This window comes from Aotus nancymaae, unplaced genomic scaffold, assembly GCF_030222135.1.
Source record: "Aotus nancymaae isolate 86718 unplaced genomic scaffold, 86718_ANA_hifiasm-v0.15.2.pri h1tg000003l, whole genome shotgun sequence".
NCBI classification, from domain to species: domain Eukaryota; kingdom Metazoa; phylum Chordata; class Mammalia; order Primates; family Aotidae; genus Aotus; species Aotus nancymaae.
Window position 1 is genome coordinate 44,953,699 of NW_026988414.1, and position 26,083 is coordinate 44,979,781.

Sequence of the window (26,083 nt, forward strand, 5' to 3'; positions counted from 1 at the left end):
TCTGTTACAACTTGGCAATAAAAACACTGATGATGGTGTCATAAAAATAAGTAAACAACAAGTTGAAACTCAATAGAATATAAAACTTGGTGGTATCTTTACAACTTGAATCCTTCCCTCCCTCCTTTGTTCTCCCTCTTTCCCTCCCTTCTCCCAACTCCACCGATGATGGTGTTATAAAAATAAGTAACCAACAGAGTTGAAACTCAACAGAATACAAAACTCGATGGTACCTTTACAATTGGAATCCCTCCCTTCCTCCTTTCTTCTCCCTCCTCCTCCTCTTCCTCCTCCTCCTCCTCCTTCTTTTTCTCTTTCTCTCTCTCTCTCTCTCAACTTTTCTCTTTCTTGACACCACATGACTTCCCACCCAGGCTGGACTATGGTACAATCATGCCTCACTATAGGCTCCAACTTCCTAGCTCAAGCCATTCCCCAACCTCAGCCTCCCAAGTATCTGGGACTAAAGGCACACAACACCATGCCTAACCAATGTTCTTATTTTTTATTTTGAGTAGAGACAAGGTCCTGCTAAGGCAGCCAGACTGCTCTCAAATTCCTGAGTTCAAATTATTCTCTCACCTTAGCCTCCCAAAGTGCTGAGATTACCTCAATTTGAATCTTTCTAGGCACAAAATACCTTCAGGACAAACATAAATTAATTTAGCAACAGTATATCTTTCAAAAGTATTCATTTTCAATACTGTAAACTCTAAATCAACATGTAAAATTGTTAATATTTTAATAAAATTTTCTAAGTGTCATTAAGAAACACAAAGGTGGCTGGGTACAGTAGCTCACACCTGTAATCCTAGCACTTTGGGAGGCTGAGGCATGTGGATCACCTGAGGTCAGGAGTTCGAGACCAGCCTGGCCAACATAGCAAAACCCCGTCTCTAGTAAAAATACAAAAATTAGCCAGGTGTGATGGTAGGCACCTGTAATCCAAGCTACTCAGGAGGCTAAAGCAGGAAGAATTGCTTGAACCCAGGAGGCAGAGGTTGCAGTGAGCCAAGATTGTGTCACTGCCTGGGTGACAGAGCAAGACTTCATCTCAAAAAAAGGAGAGAAAAAAGAAAAAAACAGAAACACAAAGGTTAGGCAAACAGCCTTACTTGTTACATTGAAAAAGGAAAAGATGACTTTAAGAAATTATTCTTCTAGTCAATATTTTGCTAAGGAAGTCTAGTTTTTTTTTTTTAATCACCTGTTTACTGGGTACAAAGGTTAAAACAAAGTGAAATGTAATGAGACGATATACTTTTTTTAACGCTGTAGAAGAAACAGGAAAATTTCCATTAGCACACCAGTCTTAGAGACAAAAGAAAAAAGTAAAGGTAAGATCCTATATATTTATAGCTTTGATTATTGTTGCATTTTTTAAAAAATCATATTTAAGTTTGTTAAGTCTGTACAACAATCTCTGCCTTTAAGAAGTGACAAAAGAGAAGAAAATATTATTATATTTTCGTATGGTCTAGCTCAAAAATGCTATACACCTGGGACATGGCCAAAGGGTCTTTTCTAAATAAAGTCAGAATACAATACAAAGTCATTGTTTCAGGGGGAAAAAGGTTTCATCTAGCCAATCGAATTTCTAAGATTTTTTTATTTTAAAATATGTCAATCACAGAGCATTTTGAAGTGACATCAGTCAAATAGCCAATTTATGAGATTAAAAAAAGACTGGCCATGAGTTGATAATTATTGAAGCAGGGTGATAACTATTTTCCTTACTTAGGTTTTTTCCTTGAAATTTTCCATTACAAAAAGGTTTTAAATTTGAAAAAAAAAAAAAAAAACCCACAAAATGGTTCAAGAAAGAAATGAAGTTAATTGTGTATTATTAACATCTTACTCCAAATACATTGAATTCTGGCATAAATATCTAAAATGCTTAATGGCAAAACTACATTTAGATTTTATTTAACAAAACCAAAATAATTACAGTGTTAAATAAAGTAAATAACTTAAGAAACAGGTACTTGAAAATTTATTAAGAACAATGCTTCTTTTTCAGTATCTACCATTTCCTTTGAGTAAAGCTCTTTTTTTTCAGTAACATAGGTCATATGCTAGGTAAAAATGCACTTAATTTTGTGAAATAACAAAAGAAACTGATATTCTACTTTCTATTCCAGTTTTCTATTTTATATTAGTTCCTAAGTAATCCCTATATGAAACTCAACTATCATTTCAAAAATAAAATCCAAATTGAGAAAATATTCCAAAAGGAGAATAAAAAGCAACAATAATTGACTTCTTTTTAAACCAACTGGTGAAATAAGCTAAATTGACTCATGGATAATTTCTGCATAATCTACTTGGCTAGCTATTCTGCTTGATTTTTTTAAGATACCCAATAATGTTAGCAAATCCATTTGTCTAGGGATTTATTCAGTGTCATGATAGTCAACATTCACCCCCTCTTTCAATCTTTCTCCTCTCAAAAAGCACACTAATATGTGAAAACTCTCACGGATAGTATGGATCAATCAATGTATTTCACAGCTTAAGACCTAACAATGCTTTAGATTTGTTGAATGCCTTCCTGTACAGAATCTACCTTGAGCTGAGTATACACTGCTTCTAAGATCTATTAAGTGGAAAGAAAAAAAATCTTTTTCTAATCCTTGTGATTTTTTTTCCTTTAGCACACTTAAGAAAACAATTATTAGTATTAAATAGTAGATACAGATAATAAATATAAGACCATCCTCTGTCTCCATTTCCACATAAACTCACAGTCCTGCCTTGCCTCCATTAATTTCTTCATCTGCTTCTATTTCACATTAACTTTTACCTTAAATCTAGTTAATTTTCTTTGTATCCTATTTGCTTTCTTTCACTATCCCCATCCTATTTGTTTCTGGAAAAAAACTGTACTTCTTTACTCACCTGCCCTCAGTCACCCTCTGCATCCCAGCAGAGACATCAGTAAGAATTTCACCATATCATTGAGAAAAACTGAAACAAGCCATTGAAGAAGCTGAATACCTATTCCTAGAAATCATTAAATATAGATAAACTACCTTTTGTAAATGATTTAGGCATCCCTCTTCTGTGGGTAGTCATCTTGAATAAGTGATAGTTTAAACGTACTTGTGGTTCTAAAAGGGATTCTATTATGATCTACATCCAAATTGTATAAAATCTAGGAGGCAGAGTAGCTTTTCCTAGCAAATTTGATTTAACTATGGAAAGAAAGAAGGTAGAAAATCTAGGAGACAAAGTAGCTTTTCCTAACAAATTTGATTTAACTATGGAAAGAAAGAAGGTAGAAGGGGAAAAACCATAAATGGATCAACAAATCAAAGGCAATGAGGAAGTTGACTAGAACAGACTAGCACTAAAATAGCAGTAAATTCCTCATTGCTAATGAGGCGACAAACTTTAGTATGCTGCATGGATTCTTGCTTACTCTGATTAGTTTTCTATTCCCTGTTGTAAAGAAATAAACTTTAAAAAGTCATAAATAACTAATTGTAATAAATGCTGTAAGAAGGCTCAAAAGCCTAAATTTCAGAACACCCTTAAGGATGACAGAATATATTCATATATTTTCAAATAGATAATTTGTTTGCAGAAGGGTTTCTAAAGTTGACTTTACGAAAACAGAGATACAGAACAAGAAACATCAATGTCATCAATAAAATGATTAAATAAAAAAGTAACTATTTGGCAAGAAGGGTATAGTCCTATAAATGTCAATTTCTAGGCAAAGCTGAAACGTTAAATGCACCCTTTAACTTTAAATTGTGTTCAAAACCTGACTAACATGAAAATAAAAGGTACAAAGGGATATAAACTCACAAGGACGAAGAGAATGGAAGAAGAGTCAACAGCAATGAGACCTAGAAACCAAAAACCTAATAGCTGAGTGGAAATTGACTAGGAAAACAAAATTTCCCAAGTCAGCAATGAGAACAGCTGAGAGCCACTTGAATTATACTGCAGAAACTCTAAATAGCTCAGAAACTGGCAGCACCAGGTATTCTGAAAGTAGAGGAGAGGCTAATTCCTCTGTCTCTGCCTAGCCAGATAATGTTCATTCCTACACAAGCAGATTAGAGGTTCCCCCTACCATGAGAATAAAACAAAGGGAATTTGAGCAGTAGGCATAAGTGAGTGCAAAGGCATTGTTGAGATTAAGTTATAGTTTACATACCAAATACTGATACAAATCCAGCTTTTTCAACACTTAGCACTCAGAATGCTGGCTACCATGCCATTATTTCTTCGGGCAGTAAATTAGAAGAGTCATTTTGTGGATAATGACATTCTCTAAGAAACAACAGTCCAGCAGTTACACTCTACGGTAAAGTTTAGAAACAATGAAACCCACACAAATGAATCTTCCTATCAGCTTTTTAGTTTCCAACTCTCACACATAAGCCCTAAACAAAATATAAACAGACTATGAAGAAGGTCTCCAATATAAAGGACACTGCCCATAGATAACTGGAAAAACACAAGCCACAGATACAGAGGCTATTCAAAGAAAAGAAACATAACAAAAGGCACAACAATAAACAAGTAAATATAATATATTCATGCAACAGGATACTAATGAAGAAAATATTCTGAAACAAAAAAAGCTTTTAGAATTAAAAAAGATAGCAGAAAAAAAAAAAACTTTAAGAGTGTGAAGATAAAGTTGAGGATGTCTCCCAGAAAGGAAAGCAAAAACCACAAAGAGATAAAATGTAGGACAGTTAAGGTTTTGTTGTTGTTGTTATTGTTGTTGTTGTTGTTTTGAGACGGAGTCTTGCCCTTTTACCCAGGCTGGAGTGCAATGGCACGATATTGGCTCACTGCAACCTCCATCTCCCAGGTTCAAGTGATTCTCCTGCTTCAGCCTTCCAAGTAGTTGGGTTTATAAGCTTGCACTACCATGCCTGGCTAATATTTTGTATCTTTAGTAGAGACAGGGTTTCACCATGTTGGCCAGGCTGGTCTTAAGCTCCTGACCCCATGATCCACCCGCCTGGGCCTCCCAAAGTGCTGGGATTACAGGCATGAGCCACCACGCCTGGCCCAGTTAAGGTTTTAAAAACTGAAAAATCATTCCAGGAAGTCTAAAATCCAATTAAGGAAGTTCTAGAAAAAAAACAGTAAAATTTTATTTTAAAAAAGAAAGGGGCAGGGCGCAGTGGCTCATGCCTGTGATTCCTGCACTTTGGGAGGCTGAGGCAGGTGGATTACAAGGTCAGGCATTTGAGACCAGCCTGGCCAACATGATGAAACCCCATCTCTACTAAAAATACAAAAAATTTTCTGGACGTGGCGGCAGGTGCCTACAGTCCCAGCTACTCAGGAGACTGAGGCAGGAGAATTACTTGAACCCAGGGGGTGGAGGTTGGACTCCAGCCCGGGTGACAGTGTGAGACTCCATCTCAAAAAAAAAAAAAAAAGAAAGAAAATTATCAATATCATCAATAAGATAATTCAGAAAATTTCTCAGAACTGAGTGACATAGCTTCCAGATTGAAAGAGCTGACCAAGTACCCAGTTTAATAAATGAAAACAGACTCCCACAAAGACACAGGGCAATAAATACAGTATTGATTTTAAAAGCTTTGATAAATAATTAGAATGACATGGTATAATGCTTAACAGTAATACTAGAAACTCAAAGACAGTGGAGGTAATGACATCAAAATTTAGAGTGAAAATTATTTCCTACTTAGAATTCTATCTCTAGCCAAAATATCTTTCCAAGTCTAAAAAGTTTTCCCTCCTATCCACATTCTCAGGAAGCTACTGAGGAAGCTCCAATGAAAAAAGACAATAAACCAAGATGGGGTGTTCTAGAAAATAAGTGTCCAGTAACAAAGGCGAAAGGTAGACTCTGATGAGGGTGGAAGTAAACAGTTGTGCAGAAGGCCTAGTGATCAGCTCCTCTAGATTAGAGCATGGCAGCAGGCACTGGAAGGGACTTTTTAAGCTGATGAAACAGATTAAATACTTAATATCCATAAATGAATGAAAGGTATGCTAGGGGAGAGTTTGGTCATATCAAGAAAAACTACAGAAAACTAAGCATATGAAAAAACAGTACAATTAGTTTGGAGGAAACAAAAAGGGTACAGTAACCGAAAAGTGATCCTGTTAAATGTCTTAGTCAATAATAGCTTTTTATCTACTAAGTTCAATAAAAACTTTGTACATTCATGATAGTACAAACACAATACTCATCTAACCAAAACTAGAAGTAACTATGTTGGGAGATAAAGACATAGGAAGTATATATTTGATGTGCTGGAGATGAAGGAAGGAGGTATTAGAAAGAGAGCTGAAGGGACTTTCAATTCAAAATGGTGGCCAAAAAGCAAGCTGGCTTCAATCCCCTCTACAGAAAACCAAAAACAAATATACCGACCTGAGATCATTACCAGAAATATCCCAGAATTCAAATGTGAAGATGAGACAGTTCTAGGGTCACAGAGAAGTGAACAAACTTTGAGCAGATGGTAACAGAACTGGACTTCCATAGCCACAATGCCCCTCCCCTTATTCAACCAAGCACAAAGCATGTGAAAAAATTTTCCCCAAATCACAGTTTCTACCCACCATCTTGTATTCCTTAACAGGAGATCTGTCCATGCTTTAACCCATGGGAAACATCTCAAGTGCCTAAAGGGAGAAATATTCCTGAGGACATGCATGGACAAAGAGGGGAGACAGGATTCCCATTCCCAGCTCTGGAAACTGCTCTGTAACTCAGCCAAAGAAGATAGAAAACCAGAGTAGCTGTTCAGCAGCACCACTTTCTAGGAGGTTTGCTCCATAGGTCTCTAGTGTGGGAAGGCTGGCTGGGTATGAACCTCTAGTCAGCCTTCCCACACTACCAGGAACCTCTCCCATTCAGGAAGAGCAGCTCTCCTGTCATTTACCAGAGCCAAGGTGAAGTTGGACTTAAGGTGCCACCTAGAGGTAATAAGGAGGCAGCAACCTAGTGGTAAAAGACCCTCTAAGCAAATATATTCATTAAAAACAAAAATAAGCCATACAGAGAATACTGGAATAAACAACTAATCTGACAATGCAAAGGCACATACATACATCCACAAGAAACAACAGCAAACAGGGAACGACGATATATCAGTCCATTTTTCACTGCTATAAAGGAATACCTGACAATTGATAATTTATAAAGAAAAGAAGTTTATTTGGCTCACATTTCTACAGGTTACAAAAGCATGGCACCAATGTCTACTCAGCTTCTGGTGAGGCATCAGGAAACTCCTAATCATGGTGGAGCAAGTACAAGAGTGGGAGGTACCAGGATCCTCTAAACAGCCAGTTAGTAGCTTCCAGTCAGCACTATGCCTTTTTATTGAGACTTAGTCCCACTCTATGGCCCAGGCTGAAGTGCAGTGGCATGATCTGGGCTCACTGCAACCTCTGCCTCCTGGGTTCTAGCGACTCTCCTGCTTCAGCCTCCCAAGTAGCTGGGATTACAGGCACTTGCCACCATGCCTAGCTAATTTTTGTATTTTCAGTAGAGACAGGGTTTCACCATGTTGGTCAGGCTGGTCTTGAACTCCTGACTTCATGATCTGCCCGCCTCGGCCTCCCAAAGTGCTGGGATTGTTGTAGCATGGGCCACCACGCCTAGCCAGCACGATGCCTTTTAATTGGAGAATTTAGTCTATTTACATTGTCTTCACTGTTGGATTCTATAAAATATTTAAAGAAGAACTAATATGAATTCCATTCAAACTCTTCAAAATCAATTAAAGAGGAGGAAATTTTTCCAAATTCATTCTACAAGATCAGCATGACCCTGATACCAAAACTAGACAAGGACACAACAAAAATGAAAACTACAGGCCAATATCCCAGAAGAACACAGACGCAAAAACTCTCAATTCAATAAGAGCAAACCAAATTTCAACATTACATTAAAAAGATTATTCACTGTATCAAGTGAGATTCATTCCAGAGATGCAAAGGTAGTTCAACATATGCAAATCAATAAGCATGACAACATAGTTTGGATATTTGTCCCCATCTAAATCTCATGTTGAATTGTAATATTGAGTGTGGGAGATGAAGCCCGGTGGGAGGTGTTTGGATCATGGGGGCGGATCCGTCATGAACAGCTTTGGGCCATCCCCTTGGTGATAAGTGAGATCTTGCTCTGAGTTCACAAGAGATCTGGTTGTTTAAAAGTGTGTGGCACCTCTTCTACCACTCTCTTGCTCTCGCTCTGATTTTAACATGTGATGTACCAGCTCCCATTTTACCTTCTGCCAGAACTATAAGCTTCCTGAGGCCTCCCCAAAAAATGAACTACACCATGCTTCCTGTACAGCCTGCAGAACTGTAAGCCAATTAAATCTCTTTTCTTATAAATTACTCGGTCTCAAATATTTCACTATAGCAGTGTAAGAACAGCCTAATATACATGATAAGCTGGGCGCAGTGGCATGTTCCTGTAATCCCAGCTTCTCAGGAGGCTGAGGTGGAAGGATCACTTGAGTCCAGGAGTTTCCAACCACCATGGACAACAAAGCAACTCTATCTTAAATAATTATTATAAAATAAAATAAACATGATACATCACATTAGCAAAACCAAGAACAAAAACCATACAATTATTTTAATAAATGTTGAAAACACAGTTGATTGAACATCACTTTATGATAAAATTCTCATTAAGCTGGGCACAGAAAGAACACACTTTAAGATAACAAATGCCATATATGACACACCCACAGCTAACATCATTCTGAATGGGGATAAACTGAAGGCCTTTCCTCTAAGATCTAGAATAACACAAAGATGCCCACTTTCACCACTTTTACTCAACACAGTACTGGAAGTCATGGCCAGAGCAATTAGGCAAGAGAAAGAAATAAAAGGAATCCAAATTGCAAAAGAAGGAGTCAAGTTAGCCTTGCTTACAGACGGCATGATCTTATACTTAAAAAAAAAAAACCTAAATACTCCACAAAAAATCTGTAAGAGTTTAAACTGAATTCAGTAAAGCTGCCAGATACAAAATCAACATATAAAAATCAGAATTCACATATGCCAACAGTGAAGAATCTGAAAAAGAAATCAAGAAAGCAAGCCTGTTTACAATAGCTACAAAGAATATAAAATACATTGGAATCGATTTAACCAAAGAAGTGAAAGATCTGTATAACAAAAACTATAAAAAACTGATGAAAGAAATTGAAGAGCATACAAAAAAAGGAAAGATAATCCATGCTCACGGAGTGGAAGAACATTGCTAAAATATCAGTACTACCCAAAGCAATTTACTGATTCAATGTAATTCCTATCAAAATAAAGTGACACTCTTCATAGAAGTAGAAAAAAAATCCTAAAATTCATATGAAACCATGAAAGATCCCAAATAGCCAAAAAAAACCCTGAGCAAAAAGTAACAAAGCTGGAGGCATCACACTACCTAACTTCAAAATTTTCTACAAAGCTATAGTAACCAAATCTACATGGTACTGGTATAAAGACAGACACATAGACCAACGGAATGGAATAGAGAACTCAGACATAAACACATGCATTTACACCAACTCATCTTCAACAGAGGTGCCAAGAACATACAATAAAGAACAGCTGTTTCAATAAATGGTGCTGGAAAAACTGGCTAACTATATATGGAAGAATGAAACCAGACTCCTATCTCTTGCCATATCCAGAAATAAAAATGGATTGAAGACTTAACTCTAAGACCTCAAACTATAAAACTGTTGCAAGAAAACATTGGGGAATTGCTCTAGAACACTGGTCTGGACAAAGATTTTTTTGTCTAAAGACCTCAAAAGCACGGGAAACCAAAGCAAAAATATACCAATGGGGTTTTGTTAAGCAAAAAAAGCTTCTGCACAGCAAAGGAAATCATCAACAAAGTGAAGAGACAACCCACAGAATGAGAGAAAATATTTGCAAACTACCATCTAACAATGGGTTAGTAACCAGAAGATACAAGGAGCTCAAACAACTCACTAGCCAAAAACAAACAAATAAAAAGATTAAATATGGCAAAAGAACTGAATATTCTCAAAGGATATACAAAAGGCAAACAAGTATGTGGAAAACATGTTCAACATCAGTAATCATTGGGGACATGCAAACCAAAACTACAATAAGGTATAATCTCACCCCCATTAAAGTAACTTCTATCAATAATACAGGCAATAATGGAAAAGGGGAACCCTCATACACTGTTGGGAATGTAAATTAGAATAGCTACTCTGGAGAACAGTATTAAAGTTCCTCAAAAAACTGAAAATGTATATATGATCCAGCAATTCTACTGGGTATACAGTTGGAAAAAAAAAAGAGATGAACATATTGAAGAGATAACTGCACACCCATGCTTGTTGCAGAACTATTCACAACACCCAAACTATGGAATCAACCTAAGTGAGTAACAGCAGATGAATGGATAAAGAAAATGTAGCATACACACACACACACACACACACACACACACACACACACAGAGAGAGAGAGAGAGAGAGAGAGAGAGAGAGAGAGAGAAGAATATTATTCAGCCATAAAAAAATGAAATCCTGACATTTGCAGCAACATGGATGGAACTGGAGGTCTTATGTTAAGTAAAATAAGCCAAGCACAGAAAGACAAATATCGCACATTCTCACTCACATGTGAAAGCTAAAAAAGTGAATCTCATACAGATTAAGAGTAGACTGGTGGTTACTAAAGGCTGGAAAGGGTAGTGGAAAGGGTGGTGGGGAGGGAGGAATGCAGAGAAGTTTATTAATGCATACAAACATACAGTATGCTTAAAAAAGTAGGCCTAGTGTTAGATCAGTAGGGTAATTATAGTTTACAATAATTTTTTTTCCTTCAACTTCTGTTTTAAGTTCCAGGGTACATGTGCAGGATGTGCAGGTTTGTTAAATAGGTAAATGTGTGCCATGGTGGTTTGCTACACAGATCAACCCACCACCTAGGTATTAAGCCCAGCATCCATTAGCTATTCTTCCTGATGCTCTTCCTCTCCTCTAATTTACTGTACATTTAAAAACAGAATTTGAATGTTTCCAGTATAAAGAAAAGACAAATATTTAAGGTAATGGATACCCCAAGTACATTAATTTGATCTTTAAAAATTATATGAATGCATTACATTATCACATGTACCCCAAAACTATGTATGTATATCACACATTAATAAAATTTTTAAAAATTACCACGGGGAAAAAAGAGTGTTAAAGATTCTTGTCTCCCACAGTTATAAGTCAAAGATAATACCAATAGATAATGCCTAAATTTGAAAAATCAAGACCATCAATGTAAGCATATACTTAAACATGCATATATAAATATATATTTTCCTGAACTTTGTGCACTTATATATTAAATTTTTTAAATTTACAACCACTTAAATTGCTTTAAAATTCCTTTCTTGAGATCTGGAAACTAACATGACATGCTTAAAAATATTAATTCTCTCTAAAAAGAAGAAATAAAAATAAGTCTTTCATTCTTCAGCGGGGCTTTCTAGTTTGTTAAGATTGGAGTGCAAGGATGGTGAATGGCCATGTACTTGTTTCACATATTATGTATTTCAAGAATAAGTAGATTTGAAAGGCTGAGAGAAGTAGTTCATGTCTATAATCCCAGAACTTTTCAACACCGTGCAGGTGGTTGGAAGGAAATGGATCACACTCAGGAGTTTGAGACCAGGCTGAGTAACATAGGATGACCCCATCTCTACAAAAAATCTAACAAGTAGCCAGGCATGGTAGTGCATGCCTGTGTTTCAGCTACTTAGGAAGCTGAGTTGGAAGGATTGCTTAAGCCTGGGAGACCAAGGCTGCAGTGTGCTGTGATCATGCCACTGTACTCCAGCCTGGTAACAGAGTGAGACCCTGTCTCACACACAAAAAATGAACAAAAAAATAAAAAATAAACAGATTCAAAATCGGAAAAAATCACAATGTCCTTAAAATCTCTAAAGTTTGCCCAGGCGCAGTGGCTCAAGTCTGTAATCCTAGCACTTTGGGAGGCCGAGGTGGGCAGATCACGAGGTTAAGAGATTGAGACCATCCTGGCCAATACAGTGAAACCCCATCTCTACTAAAATACAAAAATTAGCTGGGCGTGGTGGCATGCACCTGTAGTCCCAACTACTTGGGAGGCTGAGACAGAAGAAATTGCTTAAAGCCAGGAGGCAGAGGTTGCAGTGAGGGGAGATCGCGCCACTGCACTCCAGCCTGGCGCCTGGCAAAAGAGCAAGACTCTGTCTCAAAAAAAAAAGTCTCTAAAGTTCTAGTCTCCAACTGAAATGAAAATACTCTCTTTTCTATCAGGTCTGCAACATGAAAGTCACAGGCATCACAATCCTCTTTTGGATCCTCGCCATGATATTATTATCAGACAAAAGCCAGTCTTCTAAAACAGTAAGTTTTTACAATAAAAGGAGTAAAAATATTTTCAAAGGTACACTTTCTGTATATTTCATAAAATATCAAAAGGCAATAAGAAGCAAAGAAAATCTGACCTATTAAAACTAAGTTTACTTAGCTGTATATGTCCAAATTCCAATTTGACAAAAGTAGCCCTCATTTTTAAAACTGAGTTCTTGGCTGGGCAGGGTGTCTCATGCCTGTAATCCTAGCACTTTGGGAGGCCGAGGCAGGCGGATCACGAAGTCAGGAGTTCGAGACCAGCCTGGCCAACACAGTGAAACCACATCTCTACTAAAAATACAAAATTTAGCTGGGCATGGTGGCACGCGCCTGTAGTCCCAGCTACTCTGGAGGCTGACTCAGGGAATCACTTGAACCAGGGAGGTGGAGGTTGTGGTGAGCCGAGATCATGCCACTGCACTCCGGCCTAGGCAACAGAGCAAGACTACATCTCAAAAAACAAACAAACAAAAACTGAGTTCTTTAAAAGTTGATTAAAGGGAGAGATCTGAAATTTTTCACTATAAAATCAGAAATTAAAGACTGAAAACTTATTTAAAATGTAGGAAACATTTTTTAATCACATATTTATGAGAGAAATTCCTATTGCATTATTATTGGTGAAAAATTCTAACTGGAAAAACAGTAATAAACAAAAACTATTCTTAGTTTTATTCTTAGTTTACTATTCAGTAAAAACAAGAACTATTTCTTTCTTTCCATCTATATCCACATAAAGAAAACACTTCAGGTTGTGTGGCTCTTTAAATTCAATACATAGCTCCCTTTCTGATATAAGATAAATATTTCCTTTTAAAACACCAAACTGTTAAACCCAGAGAGCTATATATTGAGTGTTATTTATTAATTTTACCTTTTTTGTGAGCCAGAGTCTTGCTGTGTCCCCAGGCTGGAGTGCAATGACACAATTGCAGCTCACTGCAACCTACCCCTCCTGGATTCAAATGATTCTCCTGCCTCAGCCTCCCAAGTAGCTGGGATTACCACGTTTGGCTAATATATATATATATTTTTTTTTGGTATTTTTAGTAGAGACAGGGTTTTGCCATGTTGGACAGGCTGGTCTTGAACTCCTGACCTCAGGTGATCCACCCACCTTGGCCTCCCAAATTACAGGCATGAGCCACCACGCCCAGCCTACTTATTAATTATTTAACAGCCCTAGGTATAACGTTGTTAGCTCTGCTGATTTTTAAAACACATATAGTTCCTCATTATAAAGCAATCATGCACACTGGAATATTAAACGTTAACAGAATTAATATTTACCATATATTTCCACATATATAAATGGTAATATACCAATATTATTACTTTCTGTAATGATTTTGTAATAACAGTTGGAAAATATCTGTATAACAAATTAGAATCTCTTTCCTCAATTTTATGTATCAGGATGTCCTTAGTTTTTAGTATTTCATCCCAATAAAGAAAGAAAAAGATTTGCTCTACTACAACACCAAAAGATTAGATAGTAGGTTTTTTTCCCAAAACAATTTCCTTCTAATGTCTAAGTGCTTAAATATGAAATTTGGGGAAATTCTATTAATACTTTTTCTAATTAATGCATTTCTTTTTTTCTTTTTTTAGGAAGTTCAATATAATTTCACTGAAAAGAATTATTCCTTGATTCCAGCAGATATCAAGAAAGATGTTACTATACTTGATCTCAGTTATAACCAAATTACTCTTAATGTTACAGATACACGAGTTCTACAGACATACTTTTTACTCACAGAGCTCTATTTGATTGAGAACAATGTTACTACCTTACATAATAACAGTTTTTGTAACCTCTCCAATCTAGAAATTTTAAATATCTGTAGAAACTCCATATATGTAATTCAACAGGGTGCGTTTTTAGGCTTAAATAAACTAACACAGTTATATCTTTGCCATAACAAAATAGAACAACTGAATGCTGATATATTTGTGCCTCTAAGAAACCTAAAACTACTGAATCTGCAAGGCAATTTGATAAGCTATTTGGAGGTACCACCACTATTTCATCTGGAATTAATAACTTTATATGGAAACCTATGGAACTGCTCTTGCAGTCTATTTAATTTACAGAACTGGTTGAACACGTCAAATGTGACATTAGGTAAGCTATCATAATTTTAATTAAGCAAAACCAAAATGTGATTAATTCAATGTTTCACCACAGAAAAATCTCTCATGTCATGTCTTAAAGAAAAAGAAGCAGCCAGGCGCAGTGGCTCACGCCTGTAATTATAGCACGTTGGAAGGCCAAGGTGGGCGGATCACCTGAGGTCAGGAGTTCGAGACTCAGCCTGGCCAACATGGTGAAACCTTATCTCTACTAAAAATATAAAAATTAGCTGGGTGTGGTGGCGCACGCGTGTAGTACCAGCTACTCAGAAGGCTGAGGCAGGAGAATTGCTTAAACCCAGGAGGCGGAGGTTGCAGTGAGGCGAAATCTTGCCACTGCACTCCAGCCTGGGAAACAGAGTGAGACTCCATCTTAAAAAAAAAAAGAAAAAGAAAGAAAATAAAAGGAAGCAATTGTGTTTAAGCAAAACAGGAAGAAACACTAAAAAGTAACTGCTGCATAGATGCTCTCCTTCTCCAATACCAGGGGAAAAAATTAAGAAATTTAAATGTTCTATATATGTGAGATGATAATGTCACTTCATGTATTGTTAGCCAAGTCAATATGTAAGACTAATTTTTTAAAGTACTTCCTAGACTAAGTGAAAACAAGTAGCCTATTTTAACTGCAAACCTACGTGTGCCTGAGATCCAGATTATAACCACTATATTAATAATAAAATCAATACTAACACAGACAAATTAAACAATAACAGATACTGCATTTAAGCCGTATTTATAAAATAACTTAATAAACAGAAATGTGTATCATTCTTTCACTGTGTTGCTAGACAAATACAACAGGAATTTCTTTCTTATAATGCCTTTAAGAATGACACATATGTCAAAAATTCCAGATAAAATAATTATAAAATGTTGCTAACTATTATTTTTCTCTACAATAAATCTTATTCTTTCTGATTTACTAGAAAATGAGAACATCACCACGTGTAGCTACCCCAACAGCCTGAAGAGCTACAATATCAAAACAGTACCTCATACGGCTGAATGCCACTCAAAATTTTCTTCACTTATCACTGAAGATCTTTATATTCATTTTCAGCCCATCAGCAATTCAACATTTAATAGCTCTTTGAACAACTTAACAAGAAATTCAGGTAATGTACGCTGGTTCTGAATATTAACACTGCTGAATGTATTATACTAAATAAACCGAGGTAGCTATCTTTATTTTAAATTTCTATAAAAAATGTAAAAGAACAATTTCTCTTCTCAACTAAAGATTTATAAAATATTGGTCTTCCAAACTAGGCTCTGCTAGTTACAAGCTAAACACCACTATGCAAATTATTTAACTTCTCTGAGTCTTTGTTTTAACTAGTCTAATCACAAATCCTAATGAGTATAAATCAATGTGGTCTTAGGTAAAAAAGTAACAAAATTGCAAAGACAGCTATTTTGAAAAAAGGGAATTATTTCACCATATAAAATTTGTCTAAAGAAAACTACAATGTATGTTTATTTCTAATACAAATATGGACGACAATTGATATATGATTATGATTATTTTGCCAACTTAACAAATTTTCTTTCTCTCTCCTCTCTATATTCCATTAAAGAACATGAACCTCTTGGAAAAAGTTGGGCTTTTCTCGTTGGTGTTGTTGTCACTGTACTGATGACTTCACTTCTCATTTTTATTGCTATCAAATGCCCAATATGGTACAATATTCTGCTTAGTTATAATCATCATCGCCTGGAAGAGCACGAAGCAGAAACCTATGAAGATGGTTTTACTGGAAATCCAAGCCCTCTTTCCCAGATACCAGAAACAAACTCTGAAGAAACTACAGTAATATTTGAACAATTACAATCATTTGTGATAAATGATGATGGATTTATTGAAGACAAATACATAGATATCCATGAATTATGTGAAGAAAACTAAATTTTTTTCAAAGTTTGCTTTTTAAAACAAAGTTATCAGCTCACTCACAGTTTAGATATGGGGATTTTACTAGGCATACCGAAATATAGTTAGCAGACATTCATATTAATTATGACATACATGAATATCATAAAATTATGTTATCTGCCTTGTATTGAGCAAGCAGGTTCAAATACAATAAACTGACACTCCTAGGTAGCTGACAGTTACATAGTTAGTCTACAATACTAGCACTACTATTCTTAACAGTATTCAGGTGACCATACAGACTAGTAAAAAGGCCTAAAGTAGGCGGGGTGTGGTAGCTCACGCCTGTAATCACAGCACTTTGGGAGGCCGAGGCGGGCGGATCACGAGGTCAACAGATTGAAACCACCCTGACCAACATGGTGAAACCCCGTTTCTACTAAAAAATACAAAAATTAGCTGGGCCTGGTTGTGGGAGCTTGTAGTCCCAGCTACTCAGAAGGCTGAGGCACAAGAATCACTTGTACCGGGAGGCAGAGGTTGCAGTGAGCTGAGATTGCACCACTGCACTCCAGCCTGGTGTCAGAGCAAGACTCTCTCTCAAAAAAAGGCTTAAAGTAAATTAAAATGAATGGATTCTCATGTTAACACAGATATTTGACATAATATGTATTAAATCATACTAAGGTTTCAATCAGTAAAGAAATAAAAGTTTGGGATTTATTAATATATGGTAAGTCAAAGTGAGGAACAGAAATAGCTTAAATAATACATTGATTGATTTTATGCTCACAGAATAAATTTACAGAGTTGGAAAATTTTTTTGAAATGCTTCCTGAATTAGCACAATAAATTTCCTTAAAATTTCAAAGCAATTTAAACCACAAGGACAATGTTCAGATATATCCCTAATAACTCACTATTGATTCTGGTTATGAAGAAAGGCTGTCACCATAATGCAGTATCACTACAGTTTAACATCATAGTGGCTTCCAAAGTGGGTATTACAATTATATATGAATCTTGTTTTAAAATCTCTGGGAGATTTTCTTTTCAAATTGGTCTGTGCTGGGACTGAGGAATCTTCAGTTCATCCATGGACAGCTGTTTCTATCTATTCGGTAGAGATAGCAATGTTTCCCAAATTGTTTTCCTAGAATACTAATTTCCAGAGAGACATTCACAAGTATTTACAGAAGAAAAGAGTACCTGGTCAAATTACTATACAAAAACTAGGTTTAAACAAAGTGAAACAAGATTCTTTACCATACGATTTATGTAAGACTTTACTAGGCCAAACTGCCCTCTGATTATTCAAGAGCAAAGTATTGAAAATTTCTCAAACTTACTTGACAACAAAACCCATTCTTTGAGTTATAGCTACTAAGAGCTTATAGTTCAATAACAATCCAAAGAACATACTTTGGAAAACACTGGCCTATAGACCGCAATAGGAAGGGTCAAAAGTGAATTATTTGCCAATTCCTTATAATCAATTGGCTACAATCATTAATTTAATAATTTATCAATGCAAACAGTGGCATTAAAAACTGTAGCACAGTCTGTAATTTTACCTTCATATGCAGAGAAATTAAGAATTTGTGTCTTTTAGAAATAAGTATCTCTCTGAAACACTGAAATACATTTATGGGTAAAATAATATTTCTGGCATTTTCTTCATTATAACACATGGAATGGAACAGTGGCTAGAGGCATGGACGAAGCAAGGTTAAATATGAGCTGATGGAGCTGGGAGCTGAGTACATAAGGGTATAATATGCTATTTCTGTGTCTGTTCAAATTTCCCTATAATAAAGTGTTAAAAATTTGTATGTACTTGACAATTCCTTAGAGAAAAGAGAGTAAAATAAAATAGATCTATGTCATAATCTACAGAATAGTTATTTTACAAGTTACACAAATCGTAAATTCAGTACAAATGTCTACTGAGAGAAAATAAAAACTATTTAGGATGATACACCTGTAAAATAGAAGAACTTACTAATTTATGATACATATTTGCTTGTGTTTACAGAAACATGTTTTCAAAGGATATAAGTATATTATGACTAATATTTCTCTATATATCAATTATACTTTGTTTTAAATCTCAATTACAAGAATGAGATTATAGGAATATAAAATACCTTTTTCTAAATAATGTATAATTCTGCCAAAATATTTCCTAATTATAAGATGCAAATATTAATATTTGAGAAATGTAGCAAAATGAAATATAATTACAGAGGAGCAAAGATTACACTTAAGCTTTTATATTCAAGGCCCTCTATTGAATATGGGGTATTTAATAATATCTAACTAAACAAAGAAAAATAAATGGGTATAAAACTATGTTTACATATATTTTTACAGGACAACTGATCTTGATTAATACCAAACTAGAAAATGTAGAATTAGAAGAGAATCATTAGTTCAAGCAAGACTGTGAAACTGAATTAAAACCAGGTGTCTTATACATTGTTGTAGTAATATATTGAGGCTGTTTTCCCAACTTTTTATGGACAAGTTTTCTATAACAAACCAGATGGTAAGACCACACTAAATAGTTGTACTAAAAGAGAATGAAAACAGAAGCTTTTTACACCTGCCTTCTCAAGGTATGGCATTTCTTGGTCGCTCTGAACATGTAGAGTCAAGATAGATGTTTGTGTTATGGAGATGCTGGCCATCTGGTTAACACAAGAAATAAATCTATTCTCCTGCTCTATATAAAAGTAAACTTCTAACCATAATTTTTGTTCTTTTTTGTTTTTGTTTTTGAGACAGAGTCTTGCTCTGTCGCCTAGGCTGGAGTGCAGTGGCGGAATCTCAGCTCACTGCAACCTCCGCCTCCCAGGTTCAAGCGATTCTCATGTCTCAGCCTTCTGAGTAGCTGGGATTATAAGCACCTGTCACCTCACCCAGACAATTTTTGTATTTTTAGTAGACATAGGGTTTCGCCATGTTGGCCAGGCTGGTCTTGAACTCCTGACCTCAGGTGATCCACCCGCCTCAGTCTCCCAAAGTGCTGGGATTACAAGCATGAGCCACTGAGCCTAGCCAATTTTTGTGCTTAATTTCAATTTCTGCTTAAAATAGACAGGAGAACCAATTTCATTCAGCCTCAGTTACAAATTACAGATATAGTTTTTAAATGATTTAGACGTATCTTTAGAACAAATTACCATATTTGAACATTTTCCTTAATCAAAAAAATCAAAAAGACATAAAAATCTATGACATTCTTAAACTTTTGTTCCTGAAATTATGTGTTTAGATAAAATGTCTGTAAAATATGTAAATATAATATTTAAAACCTGAACTAGGTATTATATAACTTGGAGATAAACGATTAAATAAATGAGAACTTAAATGTTCTAAACTCTTTAAGGTCTTCAGGGGATTATAGCTTATATATTTCTTATTCTTTGAAGTACCTAAGAGAGTATGTTATATATAGTAAATGATAAATATTTGCTAAATGGATTAAAATCAGGATAACCAAAAAAAGAAAAAAGTTTTCAAGTTAGAGCTTGATTACCATGAACAGAATTTTCCTTGTAAAAGGAAAAGGACTGCTAGTATTTTGAGTTTCTAAGACATCATTTTACAGCAGCATCAAATGATAGAGAGCGGCCAGATACAATGGCTTACACCTGTAATCCCAACACTTGAGGAGCCCACTGTAGAAGGACTGCTTGAGACCAGGAGTTTGAGACTAGCATGGGCAACGTAACAAGATCTCATTTCTACAAGAAACAAAAAATTAGCTGGGCATAGTGGCATGCACCTGTAGTCTCAACTACTTGGAAGGCCAAGGCAAGATCACTTGAACCAGGTGTTCAAGTCTGCAGTGAGCCATAAGCATGCCACTACAATTCAGCATGGGCAACAAAGCAAGACTCTCTTAAAAAAAAAAAAGAGAGAGGAAAGAGATTCCTGTTTTTAATCCACAGAAGAATTACATTTATCTTTCAAACGTTTTTTCAGTATATTTTAACATCTATTCATCATCAAATATTTACTGTTTTATGCAGAGGTAACAAGCGACTGTATTTGGTGTTACTGAATTTTGGTAATTAAATATAGTGATTTGAGTTTATTATTGTCCTTGCTCTCAAAGAGACTAATATTAATAAACTTTTGGGAGAAAATGTGCTTGTATGTGTATTTACACAACATAGTTCATTGTCTGTGTTTGTGTTGCCTTAGAATAAATAATTCAAGAATAAAATTTGTGTTGGCTCTAAATTATTTATTCTTCATCAGCTTTTTGACCTTAAAACCAACTTAGAACCAACACAAGTTTAATTATTGAATCATTCAGGATTTTATCTGAGAATGTCTAGTTAACTCAACCTGTGCATACCCAGCCTAGGATATGGACCCATCCCAAACAACTGACAAAACACATGAAGAAGTTAACTACATCATGTCTATTACTATCTTTGTAGGCATTACTCCTACTGCCACAATTACTTTATTTCCAGTGTTAGTTGGTATTTAGCCTTTACACAGGATATAAAGATACACATATAATCTATTTATATGATGTAGATTGCTAATGTAACTATTAAATATCCATGCTAATGAAATAATGTAAATAGTTAGCCTAACGAATAGTGTGTCTTTTACTAGATTGGGCCTGAAAACACCACAATTCAAATTAGTTAAAAGCCTAGGTTAAAACTAAAAATACTAGATATAAAGATGTTCTTATTCATTGGAATTTTTCAGCTCTAGCAGCATAAATCCTATTTACGTAAGCTATGCAGTAATATTCTTTATACAGAATTTAGCCATTTAATGGCAAGTGAAGATCACAGATGTATAAGCGACAAAATTTGTGTTGTAAATATTTTTAAATGAAAAAGGCAACGGGGAAATTGCTAAGAAAATTTACAAGGAAATAAACGAATCACAATTTAAACTACCTAATAAAGCTCGCTTATGAATCTGATTTTTAAATTAGCTATACTTACGCTTGTCTTTCAGTAAATATGACATCCATACTTTGTGTTTCTCGATCATTTTGAGCTTTAAGCTGAATAAACAGTTAACACATAAGTTAGTAATAAATAAAAATTAAACCAAAATTTTTTTGTAGGTTATTTTGGTTATGAACTAAGTAAGAAATTCTTATAATCATCCTAGTGCCACATACAAAGTTTAAGAAAAAAATACAGTAGTTGTCTCATTTAACAAACAATACCAGATTTTTTAAAAGTCTTTTTAAGAAGCACTATAATTTCATACCAAAAATACTCATTGTTCTTCACTGATCTGTCAAATAAATCAAGTAAATTCAAGTAAATTTATGTAAAAAGCATTTAAAGAATGTATTGAGAGTTAAATAAATATTTGATTAGCAATATGTTAAATTTAGAACCACCACAAGTTTTATTCCTGAATCATTCAGGATATTATCTGAGTATACCTAATTAATTCTAACAGTGCATACTCAGCCTAGAAAATGGACGCCCTATACCAAACAACTGACAAAACACATCAGGTTTTTACTTTTTACATCTGGCATTGAAATACAATTCTTAATTAGTGAATTCTCTTGTGTTCTAAAGCTAAAAGTAACTAAATTATCATGGTTTTAGAACCTCAAATTTAGAAGAGTCATTTTATAAATTCTATGTCTTCATAGAATAGTCTTTATTCCTGTAAATATATTATAAACTATATAAATTATACATTATATGTTGTTTTCACCCAAATGCTTATAATCAAAATAAGCTAGACATTAACACGTTTATTGTTTTCTACAAAATAATTAATCTCGGAATATTGAACACAAATTTGTTGTTATTTTATTTTAGATTCAAGGGTACACGTGCAGGTTTGTTACATGGAGATATTAGATAATGGCGAGGTTTGGGCTCTAGTGAATCCATCCCATCACCGTAATAGTGAACACTGTATCCACAAGGTAATTTTTCCACCCTCATTGCCCTCCTACCATCCCCCTTTTTGGAGTCCCCAGTGTTATGTCCATGTTAAACACAAATTCTCATTTTCCAATCAAAGATTAATATTATGTCTGGAGTCATATCTATTTATTTTCCCCCATTGGTTATAAAAACTATGTAAAGTTATCATTTGTCATCATTGAGCATTCAGCAACATTTGTGCATAAACTGAGCCAGAAATATCATAAACTAATATATATAAAAGAAAATGTAGATGGCACTCCCTAACTAATGTTTCATGTGACACCAGTTCAAACACAGTAGACAGACACTAAACATCCACTTAGGAAAGCCAACCAACAGGAAGAAAACTTAAAAAAGCAACTAAGGGAGCTCAATGAATACATAATAGTGGTATTTACAATCAGAGTAATATTCATCTCTATAGCACTTAAAGTTTCATCAAACCATTTCTAGATATAAATGCTTTGTTTTGTAGGATAGGACTTATATAGATCAATTTGCTTGTATTTATAAATGTTCTTACCATATTGTAATCATTCATTACTTCTTCCATTTCAGTGTTGGTATTAAGTTTATCTACCAACTAAAAACAAAAACGCAAACAAACACCATTCTGTTAGTCTTTATAAATGTTCTCTATAATTAATAATATAGACATTCAGTCTTACAAATGAGTAGTAACTTAAGTATTAATACTTTTAAATATTTTCTGTTTTAAGATTAAAAACAAATATTGAGCTACCTAAATAAGCATATATTATGCACCTGGCCAATAAATAAACTACGTTTTTAATATGGATAAATGAGCAGTAATGAACTACTCCTCCTGTAAATCATAGCTTGTAGAACTTAGCCTGCTCTGAAAAGATGGCTGAGCTTATAAATAAGGGTCTGGAAAAGACAAAAGTTTTGGAAAGATCTATCACTCTCTCTTCCCTTGCCAACGCCCCCAAGGAGAGAAGAATGTTAGCAGATTTACAAATTTACACTAGTAAAAATGTAAAAAGATTTTTTAAATTATCAACAGGGCTTGCATAGATGGAACAGCAGTAAGCCCACTTTAAAAAGTTAGGCAAGGATATCAATTGCCAACATAGGGTATTTACCTAGTTCAAAAACTATTCCATATGTATTAACTCAACTTAATTTTTACAATCACTCTATGAAGTAAATATGACTGTACACATTTTACAGATAAAGAAATTTAGCAAGTGATAGAGTCAGAATGTGAACAGAGGTCTACTAAAAGCAAACTATTTGGGTATGACATACATCACATTTTTCACTCATGATATAAGTAAGTGCTAAGAAGACCTAACATTTATTGAGTGCTAACTATATGTCAGATACCCAGCTAACTGCTCTGTATCAGGTATTAGTTCATTAAATCTATAAATACCGTATTTTACATGTTAGTATTTTTTTTTTTTAGATGGAATTTTGCTCTTGTTGCCCAGACTGGAGTGCAATGGTGTAATCTCCGCTAATCATGTTCAAGCAATACTCCTACCTCAGCCTCCCAAGTAGCTGGGATTACAGGCATGCGCCACCACACTCAGCTAATTTTTTGTATTTTTAGTAGAGACGGGGTTTCTCTATGTTGGTCAGGCTGGTCTCAAACTCCCGATCTCAGGTGATCTGCCCACCTCAGTCTCCCAAAGTGCTGGCATTACAGGCGTGAGCCACCGTGCCTGGACCATGCTAGTATTTTATATGACGTAATATGCCTAATGTGTTCTAGTGTAACTAAAATTCCCTTTCATCTAATGTCATTTCATACCTTATAAAAACTATTTTTCTCATATTTAAAACAGAACATCATTTACTAAAGAAAATCCCACTGAATAATGGGCTCCACAAAATGTTTGTTATGAATTGTGTAGTCCAGTGAATTTAAGAATTATAAGAGTGCTGGGTGCAATGGCTCACGTTTATAATCCCAGCACTTTGGGAAGCTGAAGCAGGAGGATCACTTGAGCCCAGGAGTTCAAGATCATCCCGGGCAACATAGCAAGACCCCATCTCTCCAAAATATTTAAAAATTAGCCAGGCATGGTGGCATGCACCTGTAGTCCCAGCTACTTGAGAGGCTGACACAGGAAGATCACTTGTGCCCAGGAGTTCGAGGCTGTAGTGAACTACAATCATTCTACTATACTCTAGCCAGAGCAACAGAGCAAGACCCTGTGTCTAAAAAAAATTTTTTTAATTAAAAAATAATAACAGTCCAGGCACAATGGCTTATGCCTGTAATCCCAGCACTTTGGGAGGTCAAGGTGATAGGAGTGTAAATTAGTTCAAACACTGTGAAAGCAGTGTGGCAACTCCTCAAAAAGCTGAAAACAGAACTACCATTCACCCCATCAATCCCATTACTGGGTGTATACCCAAAGGAATATAAATCATTCTACCATAAAGACACATGCTGTTATTTTATTTTAGATTCAAGGGTACATGTGCATGCCCCTAGATCACTGGAGCCTAGGAATTTGAGACCAGTATGGGCAACATGGCCAAACCTCATCTCAACAAAAAATATAAAAAATTAGTCCAGTGTGATGGCATGTGCCTGTACATTCAGCTGCTTGGGAGGCTGAGGTGGGAGAATAAATTGAGCTCAGAAGGTCTAGACTGCAGTGAGCCATGACTAAGCCACTACATTCCAGTTCGAGCAACAGAGAGAGACTCTGTCTCAAAAAAACAAAAAACAGAAACAAAACAAAAACAAACAAAAAACCCACCACCACCACCAATAACAACAAAAAGTTATACTATAATCAGCAAAATTTCACTGATAAACACAAGATAACAATATCAAGTAGGTATATCGTAACTTGTCCTAACCATTATGATAGAATGTTTATTTCTTATAACATTATTTCTTAATAAGGGTGGTGAGATAAAAATTTGTCTCTTTCATTAAATCCAGACACTACTGCTGCCTAAAGCACCTAAAGAGTTAGAAGAAAAAAAAGTCTGACACTAGAAATTTTCATGGAGCCAATTTCACCCAAGGACTGAGCAGTTATCAACACTGCCAGGGGGATTATGTCTTCTTAAAGTCCACAGGTAGAAGCATCTTTGGTGGAACTATATTTATGTTATATACTCTATTTTGACAGAATGTACACAATATTTAGAGTAAAACATACAGGTGGTGGCAATTTGTATGTTAAATAATTAAATTTTAGAATTTTTAAGATGACAACACTCCATAAAGTTAAAATGTGTTTTTAAAGCAATGATCCTTGATAGAATCATTGGTAGGATAAGATTCATGGATTTAATGAATTTTAGCTACTTTTAAAATTATTTAAATTATTACTTTAATATTTTTTAGGGAGAAGAGCATGTGTGCATTTTTGTATGTGTCAGTAAACACATTTTACAAAAAATATTGTAAGAATACATACTAATCTGTTAAGCTAAGTTATTTCTAGGGAGGGAAATGAAGCAGAAAATAAAGGGACACTTTGTTGTACTTTTTATGGTTTCATCTTTCACAATAAGTATGTATTCATGTATTATTTGATATTTTAAATAAATTAATAACTATATTTTTTCATCAAACGTTTTGTTTTTTAAATTTTTAAAATTTTTATTTTAGGTTCAGGGGTACGTGTGCAGGTTTGTTGTACAGGTAAACTGTCAACAATGGGGTTGACATGGGGGTTTGTTGTGCAGATTATTTTGTCACCCAGGTACTAAGCTAGTAC

At 35.1% G+C, this 26,083-nt stretch overlaps 2 protein-coding genes across 2 annotated transcripts in view; one reads left to right on the forward strand and one right to left on the reverse strand.

Annotated features, from left to right (window-relative positions):
- Window positions 1-26,083, reverse strand: part of IFT74 (intraflagellar transport 74) — a 107,018-nt gene that overhangs the window by 60,420 nt on the left and 20,515 nt on the right. The window contains exons 7-8 of the mRNA XM_021672840.2: window positions 22,891-22,950; window positions 21,408-21,469 (exon numbers count right to left, since the gene is read on the reverse strand). Coding sequence (XP_021528515.2) covers window positions 21,408-21,469; window positions 22,891-22,950 — 122 coding nt within the window. The remainder of the gene's footprint in view (window positions 1-21,407; window positions 21,470-22,890; window positions 22,951-26,083) is intronic.
- On the forward strand, window positions 1,226-18,314 carry LRRC19 (leucine rich repeat containing 19). The gene is made up of 5 exons (XM_012454631.3): window positions 1,226-1,337; window positions 12,318-12,407; window positions 14,028-14,541; window positions 15,479-15,667; window positions 16,130-18,314. Exons 2-5 carry the CDS (start codon window positions 12,327-12,329, stop codon window positions 16,456-16,458), a joined length of 1,113 nt encoding a protein of 370 aa, XP_012310054.2. The 5' UTR covers window positions 1,226-1,337; window positions 12,318-12,326; the 3' UTR covers window positions 16,459-18,314.